The sequence below is a fragment of the Chroicocephalus ridibundus genome, chromosome 11 (genome assembly GCF_963924245.1).
Source record: "Chroicocephalus ridibundus chromosome 11, bChrRid1.1, whole genome shotgun sequence".
NCBI lineage: Eukaryota > Metazoa > Chordata > Aves > Charadriiformes > Laridae > Chroicocephalus > Chroicocephalus ridibundus.
The window spans coordinates 5,797,470-5,815,691 of record NC_086294.1 but is presented as its reverse complement, the minus strand read 5'-3'; the positions used below and the strand labels follow the sequence as shown (position 1 = coordinate 5,815,691).

At 43.9% G+C, this 18,222-nt stretch overlaps 1 protein-coding gene across 1 annotated transcript in view; it reads left to right on the top strand.

Moving 5' to 3' along the window:
• WWC1 (WW and C2 domain containing 1) overlaps positions 1-17,509 on the top strand; it is a 72,209-nt gene extending 54,700 nt beyond the window's left edge. The window contains exons 11-23 of the mRNA XM_063348720.1: positions 34-572; positions 4,765-4,873; positions 6,647-6,727; positions 7,637-7,723; positions 8,478-8,670; positions 10,029-10,181; positions 10,789-10,889; positions 11,653-11,800; positions 12,477-12,641; positions 14,049-14,141; positions 14,957-15,187; positions 16,133-16,254; positions 16,778-17,509. Coding sequence (XP_063204790.1) covers positions 34-572; positions 4,765-4,873; positions 6,647-6,727; positions 7,637-7,723; positions 8,478-8,670; positions 10,029-10,181; positions 10,789-10,889; positions 11,653-11,800; positions 12,477-12,641; positions 14,049-14,141; positions 14,957-15,187; positions 16,133-16,254; positions 16,778-16,844 — 2,089 coding nt within the window. The 3' untranslated portion in view covers positions 16,845-17,509. The remainder of the gene's footprint in view (positions 1-33; positions 573-4,764; positions 4,874-6,646; positions 6,728-7,636; positions 7,724-8,477; positions 8,671-10,028; positions 10,182-10,788; positions 10,890-11,652; positions 11,801-12,476; positions 12,642-14,048; positions 14,142-14,956; positions 15,188-16,132; positions 16,255-16,777) is intronic.
• Positions 17,510-18,222: the final 713 nt, after the last annotated feature.

The following is an 18,222-nucleotide window of genomic DNA, read 5'->3' as shown; positions in this document are numbered from 1 at the left end:
CAGCATAATGGTTTTCTGACTTGTTTCCTTCAGTCTCTCCACCAGCATGCTTTCCCTCTCCTCGAGCAGCAGCCCTGGCTCTCTTGCATCTAGCAGAGGATCTCTTGCCACCTCCAGCCAGGACTCTTCCACCTCAGCCAGTTTCACTGATCTCTACTACGAGCACCTGGAGCAGTTGGAGCAGTTGGACTCAGACTATCAAAACAAGCTTGACTTGCTCTTAGAAGGAGCCACTGGATTTAGACCGTCAGGCTGTATCACCACTATTCACGAAAATGAAGTAGCGAAAACTCACAAAGCAGATACCCCCAGTCGCATACAGGCTCTGAGATCATTGTCTGGTACTCCAAAATCCATGACATCGCTATCTCCAAGGTCATCTCTCTCTTCTCCGTCTCCACCTTGCTCTCCACTGGTGATAGACCCACTCCTAACTGGTGATGCCTTTTCAAGCCATATGGATTTTGATGATGCAGAGATAAGTACAAATCTCTCAGAACTCACCCTGAACACTGGGAGTGGCAACGGTAGACTGGAAGAGCCTAGAGCAGGAGATAAACATCTAGGTCAAGGTATGGTAACAAACTGTTTGCATGCACATGCATGCATTTATTTTTAATGTAGTTTATAAAGCATTAAGAAGCAAGTCTTTCAAAAGCTGTCAGTCATCTCGATATCTTCGTGTTGAAAACTGTGTTCAACTGTGTGTTCTGCCTTGCTTGGGAGAAAGGGTTGGTATTTTAATTTGTACACCAAAAATACTGCTGATCTGATGAGTCTGTATCTAGGTGTGTTTTTAGTGTGCTTATATGCATGTGTACACGAATTAGAGGGATTTAATGTGCAAATATAAATGGTTGTGGTGGGATGTACTTAACTATTCAGAATGTCCTCTAGTGTTTTGGGTCTGAAACCGGGAGGCATGTAATGCCATATTGACACAAACTTTTTGGCCAAGCTTTTGAAGAAGACTGGGAAAGGCACTTAGTTAATAGTTAACAAATGATAATAAAAATCCTTCCCTGCCACCTCAGCATACATAATGTCTTGCTCTGGTTCCCAGTAAATCAGTGGCAATGAATTTATTAACTTCAGCTGAGCAGACATGTCAAGGCTGTGCTTGAGTTTCTGCTGTTTTGAGGGGGATGGTCTCTTAGCAACAAAAACGTGTTTAGATTGCGAGCGTGATAAAATAAGGCATTTAGAGATAGTGGATGTTCTCATAGATGCATATGGCTTATTGGTGGGTGGGAAGGGCTCGTCCCCTTTTAGAATGACGGCTGGGCTGAAGAGGATGGGAAGCAGCAGGCAGCAGTCAGGGCACTCGTGCTGGGGCCTGTCTGAAGCCCTTGCGACTGTCGTTGGGTTAAATCCAGTGGAGATGAGTGAAATGACTGGATTTGTAACTGCTTTACAAGAGGAGCTTTAAAGGCAATATAAACTTGCAAGCTCTAGTCCTATGACCCAGCAGTGCAGTTTGTTTCGGTTTTTCACAGACCAGCCTATATGTGTGAATAAAGGGAGCTAGCACCATGTTATCCTTGCCTTCTGCTTTGGGCAGGCTCATACTGTTTAAAATACAACAAAAGACATGCATGTAGCTCTTCCCCTTTGAGCTACCGTTTTTCCACAAGCAAAAAGGTATTATGCATTTGAGTAGGAAACAGTAATTATTCTTATTAGAACTGGGTGCTGATTAGTTTTAACCTTTTTAGCTCTTCAAGATTTGTCAGGGCTGTTAAAGTGAAAGCTCAGGTGTTAAGCAGATTAAGTGATTATTGCTGTTAGCCAGTCAGCAGACAAAATAATCACCATAAGTAGTTTATTTCAGGGCAATAACGAGATGAGATTTTACTCCTCAGGCATTTTGAAGGGGGGTTCAGTGTAACACCCGAAATGCAGTGGCTGGATCTGGGGTGGTCGGTACTTGGCCTCATGGGCAAAGCGTGCTCACGTGGTCCTGTAAGTAGAGCTGAATAGTATATATTGGAGGGATTTGCTTTTTGGTTCTGCTAGAGCAGAACCACTGCTACCTTTGAAGCTAAACTAAGGTTTCCTCTCTCACCTGAGTGACACCTGAGCGATGCAGGTGAAACTAATAGCAAAACCTGGAACGTGGCAGAGTCTGGCATTCTCTGAGGAAATGGCGCGGATGTGAGGACGGTGCCTGGTGTGGCCCTCCAAGGCCTTGTTGTGGTGTGTCCAGGAGAGCCTATGGAAGGGGAAATGGCAGGAAGTGAAGAACAAACTTTAAATTCTTTATATGAGTAGGAAAAAAAGGTGAAAAAACACAGGAAGTGCTATCTGCCTGCTTGGAAATATAGAAAAGAGTTGAGTCATTTCTGAACTCTTCCATAAACTTTTTTTTAGTGCGATACCTCTTTAGAGACTTAAAACAGAAAATCCAAATTTTGTGTTGATTACCCACATGAAAAAGTTACAGGTTTGGTGTGTGTGTGTGTGAGACTTGCAGGTCTGAGCTTCCAAGTCATTTGCAAAAAAAAGTAAGGAAAAGGATGGCTGCGTGATGAATCCATTTCAGGGAACCCGTTTGTCTTTGTTCAGATTTACACTTTAGCATTCTGCTGTACAAACGGACACCCACTTCATTGCTGGGTTTTGTGCACCCTCTGTGTTCGCCCCCCCTTTGGCCACAAGGTACTTGGGTGAAGTGGTCAAGAATGAAGACTTTTGGGGTTGAAATAACTAAGTGGCATTGGCAATTGAAGGAGAAAAAGAGGTTGACTGTGCTGGAGTCTTGCCTGCGGTGTCCTTCCTGGTGAGAGAGCCTCATGCAGAGGGTTCATTGGGAGCAGTGCGTAAAAACTCAACCAAGCTGAGCTAGAAAGCCAGCCAATGGGGAGGAAACTATTTTCCTATTAAAACCATGGGATGAGGAGCACAAAGCAGCTCTAAGGAAGGAAGAGCCATAGCTTTGGCCCTGCCCGCATATCTCCAGCATAGCCCAGGGTAAGCGGAGTGCAGCAGGGGCCGGGCCCTCGCACACGCCAGGAGGGAGGAGGGATTAAACTCTGAATGCCCGTATTAAATGGATCCATTTGTTTCAGCTAATGACTGATCCATTGTGTTACAGATGCTAACTTTTATTCATGTGGTTTGGCCTATGGGCATAAGGTCTGGACATTTATTTCTGTCCTACAGTTCCATGGGAATACCAAGATAAAAAATACCATACAGTGGTGGTGTGAAAAAGCACATGGGTAAATGGGCCCAAATTGCACAGGTGCATGCAATATATTGGTGTTACCTGTAGCACCCTCTACTGTTGGTTGTAGAACAAGTCCTTATATTATTCCGTTACCCTATGTTGAGCTTGCACACTTCATGCTTTTTGCATCATTTTTTTTTTTCAAAGCTGCTTTTAATTCTTTAAGTGGCTTTGTGAGACTGGGAAAAAAAAACAAAAACAAAAAACAAACTAAACAAAAAAAACCTAACCAAACTTGCTTTGTAATAAAGAAAATATGGAACGGAAACCATATATTGGTATGGGGGCATGTGCTTTCCTAAGGCTACAGGAAAGAGGGACGATTTGTGTAGGATGGAAGCCCCTTGGAGAGGAGTGCGTTGCTGCACTTCTGCTCGCAGTCTGTCAGCGCGGCACCTCCTCGCCCTCGGAGCAGGCGCCCCAAAGGCAGGGAGAGCCAAGAGCTGGGTCCGTCCCAGCCCTCGTTAGCCACCTTGGCAGACAGAGTTCTCCAGACTCTTGGCTGAAGCAATCTCTGCAGATGTAAGTGCCATGGCTCAAGGGAAAAGGTGCAGAATTTGCAGAAGTTTCCAGGCCGTATCTTCCTGTGTTTTGTAGCACAAGAAATGTAAGTGAGATAACACCTCTGTGCAAAACTCCTTGCTTCAGCTTCCTTGGTTTCTCTCCCCTGTCCCTTTTCCCTGCATTTCTGCATGTGGCTGCTACTTCAAATGCTATAATTTCTCTTGCTAACCTGGTCTGTCTGGACCTATCTTCTCTCCTGTGTACACCAACCTTTTGGGTTTAGGGCTAGGCAGGTGGTGGGTTTTTGCTGTTCCCCCTCCTTGAAGCTAAACTTGGTCTAAGCTCTCCAGGTAGTATATACCCCTAAGCATAATCCATACTTGGCCAGAGCTTGGTCATTAGTGTTGCCCTAGCTGCTGCTCTTTGGGTAGCTAGGACCAGAAGGCCTACTGCCTGCTTAAGGGTGACTTGCAGTAGGAGCTGTTTTGTTGGTTCATATTTATAACTTCACTAGAATTCAGAAGTTCTGCTTCTTCTGCATGTTGCCCATCTTGTCAAGGGTATACCTCCCTGCCTTTCCAGTGCTTTGAAAGCCTCTCCTCACATTGCCTGCGAGGACGGGGACCCATGGAGGTGCCGGCGGTAGCCAGTTGTAACACCCTCAGCACGATTGGTGTGTAACCTCAGCCTGTGGGTACGCGATGGCAGCACCCAAGTATTAGACGGGCATTGAGTGCAATGAAGCACTGCTCTCACCTCCACCACATAGGCTGTTCCTCTGGTTGTCCAGGGGCTTTTTGTTCTCCAGGGCAGCTGGGCACGTTCCTGAAGCACTGACTTCACAGTGGCTGTTGAGTGCAGCCCGCCTACCTGTGTCCTCTCTGTCTTCAGAAACGTGCCGTTGCTTAACAATACTTGGGTGGGGAAAAAATGCAATTCAGGGGGAGGATAAGAAAAAATGCTGCTCCTGATCCAGACGGTTCACTTTCATTAACACTTGTTTTTGATTTTCCTCTGTGCTTCTCTGATAGGTATAAATACAGCTGGAGGGACGGCACTGAAGGTGGCGTGTGTGTCAGCTGCAGTGTCCGATGAATCTGTTGCTGGAGATAGCGGGGTATATGAGGCGTCTGTGCAAAGGTAGACATCAGATCTCTCTCTAGGAAGAAGCCAATGACAGCTTTGCACACAAGAGTCAGCTGGAATAATGCTGGTTCTGATCTTTTTTTGTAATTTGGTGGCTAAAGTTCTCAATCTCAGATTTCTTAGTACTTCTGCAAAAACTGTGAGCAGGCTGAGTTTGATTATCAAAGTGACCCACGCTTCCCATAATAGAAGTAGCTGAAAGCAAGCTCACAGAGCAGTGTTTGAACAGCTGGTCTGTTTGTGAAGGTGCTGGTAAGCTGTGACTGCTGCCTTGACCGGGGTGGCGGAGCCATCTGGCAGGTGTAAAGTTCCACGCCTGCCAGTCAGTTCTTGTGTCAATGACAGCCCTCAGGCAGCCTGAGAGGACTTTGGGATGTTTAAGGCAGGCAGCAGAAACACCTTGAACTGCCTCGTGGATGTGTACACGCTGCCATGCAGCTCCCGAGTGCTTGGATGCAGAATGTGATTTCCGCAGCACTTCTTCCCTTGGTGCATAGTTTACAGCCGGAGCTGGGCATCGCGGCTCTTGCTGGGTTTCTGGACCTCCCTTACTGCTTGCTAAACCTGTCTGGGGTGGTTTGACAAAAGTTCACTGGAAGGTATTGACCTTATTGATACCTGGCTTGGCTGCATCTAATGTGGGTTTTCCTACTGTTTTTATTGGCTTTGAGATGAATTATGGGGTCATTTGTTGCAAGACATGACTGTAGAGGTGAAAAATTGTTCATCTCATATTCCCCATGTTCATTATCTTCATTAATTCTCTAGATAAATGAGTAATCTTTTACATTTACAGCACAATTCACTTTGACAAGAATGTGCAATGTTTCTGTAAGGTCGACCCCATGGGTCCAGGCCAGGCAGTCAGACAGTTGGGTGTCTTATGGCCCCTGTGTCCCCCTCAAGGGGATGGGGAGCTATGGAGAGGGGAGGAGGGATAGTTGGTGACAATTACAGAAGGCATCCCATGCACACTCACACATCTGATGTTACTTAGAGTTCTCTGGGTTGTTGACTTACCAACCTTCATAATGACTACAGTATCATTTTGATGCCTATAATAAATGGTGAGGGTAGAATGAGCAATACATTTGTCTTCTGGAGCTGAAATGTAATGAAATACAAGAGAGTGCTAAGTAATATGGAAAATACTTAGAAGAGAAGAATGCTAATCCTGTTTTAATGTGCTACAGCATAGCCTCCGAGTCAATTAGACAATGACTGTAGTTTGGGGGACTTTCAGTGCATAAAACTTGGGAAGAGGTGGAAAATGATGCAGGTAGCTCTTTCAAGGAAGACCAGTCAGTGTACTCTGTCACTTTTAATGTGCTTAGGGAAGTTTGATTTCTTAAAGAAACAAAGGAATGACTTAAATCTAATCAAACTTCAGAATTTTTGCTGTCATGATGCGGAACAGGATTGTAGTTGTTAAGTCTTATTTCTGTGGCTGGGCAGTCAGCTGTCTTTACTAAAATCCAGTCAAGGGAACCCTTTAAAAATCCCCCACTGCCTTATTTTTGCACAGTCTTTTGTGTGGCTTTTTTGGCAGTGAAGGGGAAAGGCATATGACTTTCTGCTGATAAGCACTGTAATACATACCTCTAAGGATGATTGCACTTACTTCTTAAATGGGCTTTCTTTTAGCTGCTAATTTTACAAAGTCCATATACCCAACCCCTGAATGGAAGGGAAAAGCTCTTGTATCACCTAAAATGCTAGCACTTCAATAAGAGGGAAATCAGGTCCTTAATTGTCTTTGATTTTCAGACCATGTGTGTCAGAAATGATGGTGTTTGACAGTGATGATACAGAAGCAGTTGGGACAGCTAAAGTGCAAATTGCGATGAGGTAAGCGCAACACATTTTTATTGGATTTTCCTTCAAATGGAAAGAATGATATATGGGATTTAAAAGATAGTGCTTTCTGTTTTCTTATTCTTTTTATTCTGTCCTATTATTTTAGCTAACTGATGCCCTCTTTGTAGTGTAATTGAGAATTACACTCGACTTAGGAGGTTCTTGGCCCAGTTATCCTCTCCCATGTCAGTGGGAGTGGTGGCAGTGGGGTATGAGGGTGCAAACCAGCAATGGGAGTGCTGATGGTGCTGGGCTGGAGAGAGAACGCCTTTTGCTGGCTTGCATTCTCCATCAGTGTGCAGCTTGTGGGGGCAAAACTGCTGGGAGCGAATGACAATCACAATCATCGGCCATGCCTGAATCCCACAAGTAGTGGGTAAGAGACGGAGGCATCTTCCTTAAATGACTTAGTGGAAGATTATTTATGATTTGAGGAGAAATAGTAGTGCAAAACTCTCTTGTCATGGCCATCAACGGTAAAGCGGTGGTTACCCATAACATCTTTGCTGTTGTACTACAGGTATTTTTACTTGTAACTTTTTTATATTACAGTTATTATATGTCTTTCAAAAGGTTTTCTTTACAATACAGCAATTTAACTAGACCCCAGGAAAAGCGATGTGTGTCAGGTCAAATCTGTAGGCCATTGTGTCTGAATTTCTAAGTTCTGGATGTTCTGGACTGTTCTGAATTCTGGATGTTCTAGTAGCAAAACTTCAGGTAATATGAAACTGGTTTTGTTTTAAACTATAGGCAAGCCACGGTCCCCTTAGAGTTTTGTCTTCTTTGTAAATTTTTGATGTTGTTTGTTTGTGTTAATGAAACAAGTAGAATGCTCATTCATGGAGTCCAAGGCAGACTTCTCTAATAACAATGCTTTTTTGTGTCTTTCCAATTCAGATATGATGACAAAAATAAACAATTTGCGATACTGGTCATCCAGCTGAGTAATGTTCCAGCACTACTGTTACAACAAGATCAAAAAGTGTAAGTGGGTGAAATAAACAAGCTTGAAGTATTTGTATGAGCTTCCAGTAGGAATTAAACAGATGTTGGCTTCTGTTTTTTCACGCTTTCTGAAATACTTCTGCACTTCGTTATGCATAGCAACATTTATGAACTCGTAAGCCCACAAACTGAAATAAGATGAAGTTTTTTCCTCAAAGGTCTGTATTTGGTAGGAAAAGACTTGTCTGGAATTAGCACTAGCCAGCAAGGTTCTTAACTATGGCACTGCCTGGAGCAACTGCGTCGAGTAGAGGAAGGGGCGTTTGTTCTGCTACAGAGCTCACCCTCGGACACCTGCACAGATGCATGTGTGGGGAAACATACGGCTTCTACCAGACCCATCCTAGGCATAAGCTTTTTAAATTCAGCTGCATGCTGGATAACCTGACAAAAGTTTGATTCATTTTTGCGTAGCCGTTTCTGCCTACAAAGGGTCTGTTAGCAGCGTGACAAGTTGCACAGACGTAAACAACGACGATAAACATAATCCCGTGGTGTTCGATTACAAGATTCAGAAGGATGAAGTCTACGGCAACTCATGCCACTTCATGTCTCTGATGTTGTGATGAGGTGTTCCTTTTTTCTCAGTTGACTGATATTCCAAAGAATAGGATAGGACAGTCACGTCCACAGTGCTTAGGATGAATTTCACTTACAGACTTATGGAGCTGTTGCAATAGAGGGAGTTGCAAACCTGCACGGCAGTACTGATTGCGATGCTTTTCTTCAATAGGAACATTCGCGTGGCTGTCCTGCCCTGTTCAGAAAGCACAAGCTGCTTGTTCCGCACGAGGCCAGTGGAAGCTTCAGACAATCTTGTGTACAATGAAGTATTTTGGGTTTCTATCTCTTACCCGGCTTTACGCCAGAAGACTTTAAGAGTCGATGTTTGCACTGTAGATAAGTCTCACCTTGAAGAATGTTTGGTTAGTATTAATCTCTACTTTAATATCTTTGTGTTTGTTTCTTCTTTTGAATTAGACACAATTTTAAACTTTGAAATGTGGCAATTTCTGTGACAGTTTTCTTGATAATCTGTAGCTATATGATCTCTCCCACACAGTGTTCTTCGCAGTAATGATTGTGATCAGGAAAAAAAAAATCTATTAGATAAATAGAACCAGAACTACTGGTAACTTTGTCAGACTACTAGATTTCCCTCGTCTCACGATTTCACGTGAAACTCTACCTATTTTTCTTCCTTTTGGAAACGCATGTTGTAATGTAATTGAGAATGGACCTCTTACAGGAATTTGGAAGCCACAGTAGAATATTAAAGATCTCTAAAGGATTTTTTAAAAAACTGTTATTAATCTACACTATTAAAAGCCATATAAGTATCATTTTTTGAGTGCTAATATGGCCATGGCCAGCCGCTCTGTGTTGTTAGAAGAGCTTTTTTTTGTTGTTCAGTATTACCTGAGCAAGTTGATTGTAACAGAAGTATTTCCGGAGTATTGCTCTCCAGAACACGAGTAGGGTGCGTTGAGCTGGGATATGAGCAACATTAAGTTACAGAAAAGTCCTTCACGTGTTCTGCAGCATCTCCCGTGGCTGGAGGGTACATGTTTTATGGTGCTTCTGCATTTCTTCCTTCACTTGCTTTGCAAAGCACACTTTGGTTCAGGAAAACATCGGTTTTCCAAATGGGGTTTTTCCTCTTTTGGCAGAGTGTATGGTCATAGAGTACCTGAGCTCCCGGTGGGAGCACGCTAACTCCAGGAGGTGTGCTCAGCATGCAGCCTGCCCCACTGCGCTGGTGCAACGGAGTCCACTCAGACATGGATTAAATAAATTGCAAATCAGTTTCACTTTGGTTTTGAATATGTCAGGTTGTGTACTAAATATAAGGCAGTAAAAAATGACAAGGAAGAGGAATGGAATAGACAAAACTAAAGCATCTCAGTCTGAGGCAGTGATTTTTGTCAGCCTTGCAGATTTCTTGAAAGGGAGTCTTCATCTCCTGTTCCTTTCTCTCTTTCCTTTGAAGCTCTGGTTGTAATTTATCCTGCCTGCAGTAGCACTGTTCATATTTCTGGATTCTTGTACACGGGAGCTGTAGTGAAGCACTTGCTACTTGGATCGGAAACCCTAGACAATGTTAAAAATAATTAAGCATAAAGCATTACTAGTGCTGTTGAAATGGGGATAAACAGGGCAATTTTTCTTTTTGTCAAAATTGCTGAAGTCAAGCAGTCCTGGTTTTTTGCTCTCATTTCTTGTTACTGATGTGGTAGTGGTTCATTCTAGTATCACACTAAAACTGTGGTTTTGCTCTCAATAGGGTGGAGCACAAATTAGCCTTGCTGAAATATGTAGATCCGGAGAGAAATCAACTCGTTGGTATAACCTCCTTAGTTATAAGTATCTGCAGAAGAAAACCAGGAAAAGTAAACAAGGAAACATCCACTCTGAAGTACCCTGCACTGAAAAAACAGTAAGAACAACTGCTGAAATCAAACAAATCTCTTCTAAACAGCAGTAATGAGAGGGTTTATGTGGCTGAAGAACTGTTACGATAGACAAGAAGTGAAGGCTGGTGTCGTTATATTTAGAACTTGAAAATGTCATTAAGTGCGGCAAAATAATTAACATGTCAGTTGCAGATATGCCCTTGTCCTGGGCTAAATACTTACTGAAATCTGTTCCTCGCGAAGCCGGGGGATGTGGTATGTGGTCTGGTGTAAGTGATGTGTGAGCTCTTGCCTTTCTTCCCACTAGACAGTTCACCTCGCTGCGATGAACTTGCTGAATGAGTCAAGATACGGACTTACCTTTGCACGTGCATGGCATGCAGTATGCTCAGCCTGTACCTGTACACGTGCATATGCTGATGTAACTGGGGGAGGTGGGCCAGGTGCACTCACACAGGCTTGACTGAGCACTGTATGTGCCATGGGCTGCTTGAACAACGTGGGTGTAGAGACTACCACTCTCTCCTGCCACCAGACGAGAGCTGGCTGGGGCTGTCAGGACCAGAAAGTCTGGGTACTTTGCCGTTTGTGAGAGTCTTATCTTCACAAGGAGCCTTTTCGTCTCCTCAGGACTCTGTCTCAGCACTCTTAGAGCAGACAGCCGTTGAACTGGAAGCTGTGGAGAAGAAACTGGAGGAAAGTAGAAGCACTTTAACTGGTGGAGAGAGTTGGTAGGTAGCATCCCACCGTTGGAGTGTTGTGGGATGATCAGAGCATTTGGGGATTCATGCGCAGAGAAAAAAGCAGATGACACAGAGCTGTGGGACGCTGCTTCTGTCTCTGTTTTGCTGAGAAATCCTGTTTGTTCTGTTCTGGCAGTTATGCTTGGGAAGCGAGAACAAAGATGATAAACGTTAAAAATAGTTAATAGCACTATGTTAATTTTGCTATTTTTACAGTGTTCTATGGACATCCATGAAAGCTCCACTGTAGGGTGCAAGGCTTTGCTTGAATATTAATTTTTGGCTGTTGTTTACATGGTTCCAGTTCAGATTTTATTAACGAAGCCCAACATTTGAAATAAAAAGCAAGCCTGGCCAATGGGTTTGATGGAGAAGCCAGCTGTGAGTTCGAAGGAGCTGAAAAGGATGTTAAAACAATGCTTCGATTTTGTCCAGCATCACTTTTTAAAGTAAGATTAATGGCATCCTGAGAGCTCACCTTAAGCTCAGACCACATGGCTGAACCCTCGGCTTGCTTCTTTTGAAGAAAGATCAGTATGAAGTTTTTGGCTGTAATGGTTGCCTTCTGGTGCAGCTTCGCTCCAGTTCCAATTATTCCCTTAAAAGCCTGTGTTTGTGTCATCTCAGTGGCTACAGGACCTGCCAGGTACAGCTGGCTGCCTTGGGGATGCATTTCAGGAGGTAACTCCTGCTGCAACACCAGAGTATTGGGCACAATAGGCCAGTTTGATAACAAAGCTGTTCTTAACAGGCAAGACGAAGAGGTTCCTGATCAGGAAGAACAGGATGAGATCAGTGAAACTGAAGCAGAGGAGGAGGAGGAATTCTGTGCCGGAAAATCGCTATGGGAAGCAGAAGAAAGTCTGAATTCCCAGCTGCGCATGGAAATAGCAGTGAAGGTAAAGTCAAGGGCCTTTTGAACAGAAAGATGAGTTAAGCTTCCCATTGCTCGGCTGATTGGGTTGCTGTGGAGCTGAGCAAGGCTACAGCAGTTACTTGAAAGTTCGTCATTGATGATTAAATGTTTATCTACCTGAAAGCTTGTTAATAACTCTACAGGACCACTTGATCCCAGAGTTAATATAGCATCGTTTCATGCCTCCTTTTTGCTGCTCATTACAGTGGCTTTGACCTTGTTTAATTCTGAATGTAGTTGCAGTCGAACAAACGTGTGCTGTACACGTGTTCTCTGTGCTGGATTTGGATCTTTGCTGCAGATGCACAACAAGTAAGGGAAAGGTCTTTAAAATCATACCTCTGTTCTGTGTGAGATTGCCAGGTCACATTGATGCACTGGATCAACAGGCAAAGCTTGTTGGAATCAATTGTGTTGTACAGCGATCAATAGATGCGGAGCCCTTAGGGAGTGATACAGCTAATGTAGCAGCTACTGAGTTCAAAGAGTGAAGTGTCAGGACGCCCTGCATGAAAAGGGCTTAAGAGTATCTGGTTTTGAATGTGATGCCTCTGGGAGTGAAAGCGGAGACGTATCACAGATGGCTGTCAGACAGCCCTGGGTATGTGTCATCGGTAAGATGGCGAGCTGGCATTTACACTGCAGGATCTGTCTTTCAGGTGGATAAAGAGACAAACACAGAGAGCCTTGCACAGTCTTCTACTGTAGTTCGTCCAAAAGACAAGAGAGCAACAAATCCACCCCAAACGCAGTTTGTCAGAGGTAGCACTATCATCCGCTCAAAAACATTTTCACCAGGACCACAAAGCCAGTATGTGTGTCGGGTAAGGAGAACGCAATCCTGAGGTTATAAAGGCTGTTTTTCATTAATGAATGCATGATATCAGTGTTCACTTCGTCTGAATTTTTCACAGAGATCTGACACTGCTTTCTTCTCTCCCCCTTTGACTTCAAAAATCGCTCCCTCCTAGACAGTATCTTTCCTTGGAACTAATAGTATTAAGCAAAAAATTTATAAAATGTGTACGTGCACGTATATTCGTGGTACATGCAGCAAACTAACCTGGAAGGGCTGCTGTAAGACAGCGATGAATAAGCTGCATGTCAAACCCTTTCCTGCTGCTTTGAGGCTGTTCTGTGCTAACTTGAACTGAGTTAGCTGTGTCCACCTGACTTTAGGTGAGGTGAACACGAAAGCTCGATAGAAATGGAAAGGTAAGTACCTGATGATGTCACCAAAAAAAACATGGAAGCTTGAAAGTCTCCAGTGTGCTTTATCTGAAGGTAACTGAACAGGCCGCGTGCTGGGTCAGGATGTCACTTCCACTGCTTTGAAATGTTTGTTCACAATTATTTCCTGGATTGAGGGTCAGCCTAAACTATAAATAACTCCTCTTTTTAAATTGAATCGGCAAAGAAGCAAGCGCTGCCTTTTATCACGCATGACCTGTCCTAAGTGGGCATGCTCTTAATACAGCTGAGACAAATCTGAGGTGCAGGTTTTCTCTGATTCAGAAGCAGGTGCTTCCATAGAAACAAACCTTATTTAATTTGCGGCAGTGGCCTGTGCTTGGGTGATAGAGGTCCTGTGTCCCAGCACATGCAGATCCCACACACTTCTTTCCCCTGCCCCCAGCTTTGAGAAGGAATATGAGAAGGGAATTAAACCCTACTTGAGTTGAGCTCTTTTTAAGGGTCTAGAGACAATCACAAAAGAAGGCAGACGGTGTGTGTGTAACATGACAACTCAACAAAGTTGAAAAACCCAGGGGGATAGCTTACAGGTAACCTACCTCTTGCACCAGTAGCTTAAAATACAGGTGACTGGAGAAAAGAGAAATCTCTAATAAAATATTCCCATGTTCTACAGATGTTAGAAAAGAGTAAATTTTTTTCTTTTATTGCTTTGAGCTTATTTTCCTAGGCTGTTTTGCCCAGGTAGAGTCCCGTGTTATACCCTAACCTACTGTCTCTCTCTCCATGCAGTCTATCCCCAAAAAGGGACAGAGTTCAAAGCTTGTGGGAGGATCTGGCCATGCCAAATGGGTTGTGTGTTGTGCACTCAGATTGGGGTGGCAGCTGTCTTCTGGAGCCTTTCACAAAACTTCATAGTTCTGATTACATCGCTGCTTATAATCACTCACAGAACCCTCTGATTTTGCTAATAATGTGTGTACGCACTGCATGTATTTGTTTAATGAAAAATATGTGGTTTTCACTTTAATTTTCAGCTGAATCGCAGTGATAGTGACAGTTCAACACTATCCAAAAAGCCCCCCTTCGTTCGAAACGCAATGGAAAGACGAAGTGTCAGAGTGAAACGGGTAAAAACATCACCGCTTTTTTTTTTTTTCTCTAGAATAGACACTTGCAAAAAAAAGAAAATGTTTTCAAGGAAGAATTTGCAAATATAAATCTGTTGCCACGTGCCTTCATTCACTTTTCTTTGTGTGTGAGAAGTCTCTGAAGGCTAATTTTCTTTGATAAATCAGAATATGACAGGAATGCTTAAGTTGGAACTCATTTAGAACAATCAATTTAGGAAGATGGTATTTTCCATTTTGTCAGAGCCAAAGTAGCACAGATAGTTTTGCTGTGCTTATTGTTGCAAGATTCTTAAGTACTTACAATAAATGTGAAGAGCTGGGGCAAAGGGTGAGGAGACTGATGTCTCAGATGCTCAGGTGAGCCTGTTGTAGTGATTCTGTGGCACACAGTTGTACGCCTGTGCCTGTTGTGATGGCAATCACAGAAATTCCCCCGGGATACTCACGCTGAGCTCCTGAGGAGATGGCCATGTTTGAAACTAGCAGAAGGCAACATAATATGTTACTGGAAAAAAACGAACAGGTTTTTCTGCTGCATTATGGATGCATCTGAAGATGTGACATTAAACTTAGGAGCAACGTGTGCAAACAAGAAGGAATTTAGTGGAAACACCAAAATCAAAAGGCTTATCTGTAAGACTTGCTTGAGTTTGTACTTTCTGTCTTGAGATGGATTGGAAAGCAGGATCAATAGAGATGCTTTGTGCTAAGAGAAGTTCTGGAAGAATGGGTCTCACGATGTATTTGGCTCTTCGTGGGGGAGTGGTCAGGATAGTTCTCATCTCTGTGTTCATACACCCCTTCTTTTCTAGCCTTCAATCAAGTCCTTCGGTACGGAGCGCCTAATCCGCACTTCGCTAGACCTGGAGCTGGACCTGCAAGCTTCAAAAACATGGCATGATCGGCTGGTTCAGGAGATCTCGGTGCTGAGAGAACTGAAGGAACAGCTAGAACAAGCTCAAAGTCAGGGTGAAAAAGAGTTGCCGCAGTGGGTGAAGGATGATGAGAGATTTCGACTGCTGCTGAGGCTAGTGGAAAAACGAGTGAGTAATACCCTGCCTTTGGATTACATTTGAGGTGTTTGAGAAATGTAATTTGAGAAACAGGGTACTTTGGACAGTCAGGAAGTGAAGCCTTAGCACTACAGTCACTTGTGTCTTCCACTTACGGCTCTATCAGGCAAGGGATTGGCACTGGAAGTGGCAGTCCTTGGGTGTCTGTCCATTCTCGGGTGTGGTATTTACAGACTGCAGAGTCTGTGCCTGCCTTCCCACAGATACGAGAGTTGGAAGGTAGCAGTTACGTCTCTTACTTCTTCTAAGAGAAATAATGGCTGCATAAAACTTGTGCATGGATGACACGTGGCTTTAGAGTAGGATCCTTATGCATATGAAGTGATAATATTAGTCAGCCAATAGCAGAATTTCTGGCTTTAGGAGCTTCATAGTATGCGTCTTCCTGCTTTTGAAGGGTGGACTGCAGGGCAGGAATCGAAAGGAGACAGGACTGATTACCAAGAATGTCAACAAACAGTTCATTAAACAATTTTATTGTATGAAAGTTGTCTTTCAACTTTGTAAGCATTATCACTTTTGCTGGAGCTTGACCCCTTTTTAACTTCCTGCAGAGTTCTGTTAATCCTGAACCCGTGCATTTACCAGCACAGAGATTTCCTGCCTTAGCACAGGTGCAAACATGAGAAGTCAACCAATGCCAGCTGTTTTGTGAAGTGCAGCCTCCCATAGTAAGTGTGGTGTGTCATGGTTAGCACTTCCAAAGAGCTGGAAGAAGACCTTACAAAAAGCTCTCTCCGTTACAGTGGTTAGCTGACAAGCCTTCAGTTTAGCTTCTGTGGCTCGTGATTCCAGAGTCAACAGTTTCCAAGCCCCTCAGACCTGCAGCTGAAATACCGCAGGTATCTGGAGATCAGTTGGGATAAAACGATTCCTCCTCGAAACACAAACATCTCTCTTCCATTGTTTGTTTAGGTGGAAAAAACAGAACACAAGTGTGAGCTCAAGGCCGATAAAATGATGAGAGCTGCTGCCAAGGATGTCCACAGGCTGCGAGGGCAGAGTCGGAAGGAGCCTCTGGAAGTGCAGTCATTCAGGTGAGCACCTCACTGGTAAAGGGGAGGAAAAATTGACTGCTGCCGTGATTTTTCTGTGAGTGACTAAGATGGTGATGAGGAAGTAGTTAACTGTTTCGCTTAAACAAAAATTTCTGTATTTTTGTATCAAAGTATAAGGTCTGCGAGTCGGGGAAACTAGCTGCAGCCCTGCACGTGACCTCAAAGGAACCAGCAGTACTCCAAATCGTTCCCCAGCTGGCAACAAATCCACAAATCCTTTGTTTAATACAGACGCGGCCCTTTGCTTGCCTAAGTAACATGTCTAGAAAGCACAGAAAGAGCTCATACCTGAGCCTTTCTGAAATGGCTTTTTGATAAGGTCAGTGTTGTGAATTTTAACTGTAAGGACGCCTCATGTCTGATCCGTAAAGAAGAGGTGTAGGTTGTGAGAGGATGTGCTGCTGCTCTTCGTGGTGGCAGCTGGTGGGATAAATTTTAACGTGGATGATGGACATTTCTGGCAAGGCTTCTGTGGCATTAACAAATCGTCATCTTTTTTTAGAGAGAAGATGGCATTTTTCACACGGCCGAGGATAAACATTCCAACGCTCTCTGCGGATGATGTGTGATCACCGTGAAGTATTTGCTTTCCAGACAATTCTACAAATGCAGTTTGGGTTTTGACGTTATTTATGTGCTATTATGAAGGTACCAAGGCATTTGTATATTAGGGCTTTTGTCAGTATGTGGATGTTTTGAAGATTTTTAGGTTAAAGTTATATCATCACAGAAACCAGCATTAAAGTGACAAGATTGTATAGTTTGTATATTTAGGAATGTATTTTTGGGAAATAGAATTTTAAATAAGAACAAATGCAGCGTAAGGTGCTGTTATTCTTAAATAATGCTGTTTAGACTTTTTGTACAGCTCTACCTTTTAGAGATTTTACTGCAATAAAATAAATTTGAAGGAACCTCACCCCTACCTTCTATGATGTTCTGCATCGGACTCTCCTCCGAGTGATGTATTTTGTGCCCTGTGGGGAATGCAGGGAGCCAGTTTTGACTCCCAAGTGCTGTGAACGAATTCTCTGTGAGCTGTGAAGCATTTGTGTTTCCTGCCAGGTCATAAAAGTGGGTGTGAAGTTCAGGATACTTGCACTTTTAACATTTGTACTGCAGCTCATGTCTGTAATGGGTCTGTTAAGGTAACTTGAGGAGCCCCTTGAAACCACTGCTGTGGGAGGAGGGCTGCAGGTTTTAAGTCCATTTTAGGTTTTTCCAATAAAGTGACCTTTCTGGACAAACCTGCCTTCTTGCTTTTTGTCTTGTGTGGATCTTCTCATCAACTGGCACATAAATTGTTGGGGTTTTTTTCTGCCACGGGCTGGAAGTATATGGCTTTTAAGGTGTTTTGGTCTGTAAATCCTTCAGAGCAGGCATTTTTCTGAGGCGGCTGGTGGATATACTCCGGAGTAACTTGGGTGCTCCTGGGATTTTCCCTTTGGTTCTAAATACAGGTTTTACAAAAGGTGCTGGAGATGTAATTCACCTGCGCCCTGGTTTGTTACAGAAAAATGTTATTTTGCACATAGCTGGGTAAGAGCTACGTGATGCCTTGCAAACCCCACCCCAGTGTCTTTGGGCCGAGCCCCTCCTTGCTGTGCTCTGCAACGTCGCTGTGTCCCATGGGGGGCTGGAACTGACAGGGTTTGTTGTTTCTACTCCCTGCCTTTCCCTGGGAGGGAGCTCATGGTGCGCCTGCTTCGGGCCTCGTGGCTCGCAGGAGGCCTGGGCAGCCCCAGGGAGACACATTACACCCCAGACGCCCATTTTCTACCCCCCCACACCCGGTGGGGCCTGGACGTTTCTCAAAAAATATTTCACCTTTGGATGGCAGGCCCGTCACACACGGGACTGGGGTTGGGGGAGCCTTTCCCTCCCGAACGCCTGTAACGAGGTGCAAAATGGCTTTTTGTACGTTACAAACCCACCCGGGGGAGCCGG